This window comes from Nycticebus coucang, chromosome 6 (assembly GCF_027406575.1).
Source record: "Nycticebus coucang isolate mNycCou1 chromosome 6, mNycCou1.pri, whole genome shotgun sequence".
Lineage (NCBI taxonomy): Eukaryota > Metazoa > Chordata > Mammalia > Primates > Lorisidae > Nycticebus > Nycticebus coucang.
Window position 1 is genome coordinate 34,288,317 of NC_069785.1, and position 2,129 is coordinate 34,290,445.

The following is a 2,129-nucleotide window of genomic DNA, read 5'->3' on the forward strand; positions in this document are numbered from 1 at the left end:
GAGTTATTTGAATGCATGATTAAGAGCATTGAGATTTCCTTTTCCCAAATAAAATTCCGTCTAAACACCCATTTATTGGAATCTTAAATTCTACCTTTAAGTTTTAGTTTTTCCCATTTTTATTTTTAAAAATTAGAATCTCAAGAGATTGTAACATATTTCTTGAAACAATGTGGAAAAGAAGAGACAAGTCATGTAATGATCGATGGAAGAGAGTAAGGCATCACACTGAAATGAAAAGCCCAGAACAGAGGACTGCATGCTCCAATAAATATCAGCTGCTTCATTATTATTTCGAGGTTGCATCTGGTGGGAGAATATATTTATATCAGTTAAGGAGAAAATAATTTCTTCTAGGTAATCGATCAGGATGTATGCCAGAGAAAATTTTCTCTTCTGAAATGAGCAGAGATGACTTGTATTTGATGTGAAATATCTTAACCATTTTTAATATTATTAATGTCCCATCATTTAATTTCTTTGATCTAGGTACTGCCAGATCAAATGGATAAAAACCAAACAGAAGTGGTGAGAGAATTTGTCCTAGCAGGCTTCTCACAGACATCATCCATTGAGGCAGGGCTATTTGTACTGTTTCTTTTTTTCTATGTGTCCACTTGGGTCGGTAATGTCCTCATCATGGTCACAGTGGCCTCTGATAACTACCTGAATGTATCACCCATGTATTTCCTTCTGGGCAACCTCTCATTTCTGGACCTATGTTATTCTACAATAACTACCCCTAAGCTTTTAGCTGACTTCCTGGATAATGAAAAACTCATTTCCTATACCCAATGCATTGTACAGCTCTTCTTCCTGCACCTTGTAGGGGCAGCTGAGATGTTTCTGCTCACAGTGATGGCCTATGATCGTTATGTTGCCATCTGTCGTCCCCTGCACTATACCACTGTCATGAGTCGGGGTTTATGTTGTGTGCTGGTAGCTGCCTCCTGGATGGGAGGATTTGTGCACTCCACTGTCCAGACTATCCTCACTATCCGTCTGCCCTTTTGTGGGCCAAACCAGGTGGACAACTTCTTTTGTGATGTTCCCCCTGTCATCAAACTGGCCTGTGCAGACACCTTTGTCATTGAATTGCTCATGGTGTCCAACAGTGGGTTGATCTCTACTACCTCCTTTGTCGTGCTGGTTTCTTCCTACACCACTATCCTGGTTAAGATTCGTTCCAAGGAGGGAAGGCGAAAGGCACTCTCCACGTGTGCCTCCCACCTGATGGTGGTAACACTCTTTTTTGGACCCTGTATTTTCATTTATGCTCGTCCTTTCTCTATTTTTTCTGTGGACAAGATAGTGTCTGTACTTTACAATGTCATTACACCCATGTTAAACCCACTCATCTACACGCTGCGGAACAAAGAGGTCAAGTCAGCCTTACAGAGACTGTGGGACAGGACTGGACTGGGAAAAAGCAGGAGATGGGAGACATTCAAGTGGGTGTCTTAGAGCAGAGAATCAGAGGTCAAAGCAATTACTTTTTAAATAATGAGTTAGGAGATGGTGGTCTAATCATTATACCACTATTTCTGGCTTTATAATTACCTTGTGCACTGTAAATCAGAAAAAAAAAAAATCTTTCATCCTGAATTGTTGTGTTTTATTCTTTTTAAATTCAACCACATCTATTTTCTGTTTTTCCATTCATTGTTTTCTTCTGTTCTATCTGTTTATCTGATCAAATTTTATTCTATCCTCTTTTGCTGTTATGTCTGTCATTACAAGCTGGTGCAAACCAGTCTTTCCAAGCTCTCATCACCTTCTCTACCTTGACACAGATTTTCTTTTCTTTTCAATTTTAACTTACTTTAACTACAGTTCCTCCCTGATTTACATGGTTAAACTTATGATTTTTTAAAAAACTTTAAGATGGTACACATTCATCAGAAACTATACTTCAAGTACCCATATGGTCATTCTGTTTTTCACTTTCAATACATCATTCAATAAATTACATGAGATATTCAACCTTCTTACAAGAGAGGCTTTGTGTTAGCTGATTTTGCCCAGCTACAGGTTAATGTGAGTGAGCACTTTTAAGGGAGATTGGGCTAAGCAATAACGTCCAATAGGTTAAGTGCATCAAATGCATTTCTGGTTTACAACGTTTTCAG

The 2,129-nt window shown here is 38.6% G+C and overlaps 1 protein-coding gene across 1 annotated transcript; it reads left to right on the forward strand.

Annotated features, from left to right (window-relative positions):
* The first annotated feature begins 400 nt into the window (after positions 1 to 400).
* Positions 401 to 1,526, forward strand: LOC128588169 (olfactory receptor 4Q2). Its single transcript, XM_053594824.1, has one exon. It carries the CDS (start codon positions 505 to 507, stop codon positions 1,462 to 1,464), a length of 960 nt encoding a protein of 319 aa, XP_053450799.1. The 5' UTR covers positions 401 to 504; the 3' UTR covers positions 1,465 to 1,526.
* The last annotated feature ends 603 nt before the right edge of the window (positions 1,527 to 2,129 follow it).

Excerpts from the sequence above, each read along its gene's own strand:
- LOC128588169 (XM_053594824.1), top strand. The coding sequence starts at position 505 with ATGGATAAAAACCAAACAGAAGTGGTGAGAGAATTTGTCCTAGCAGGC.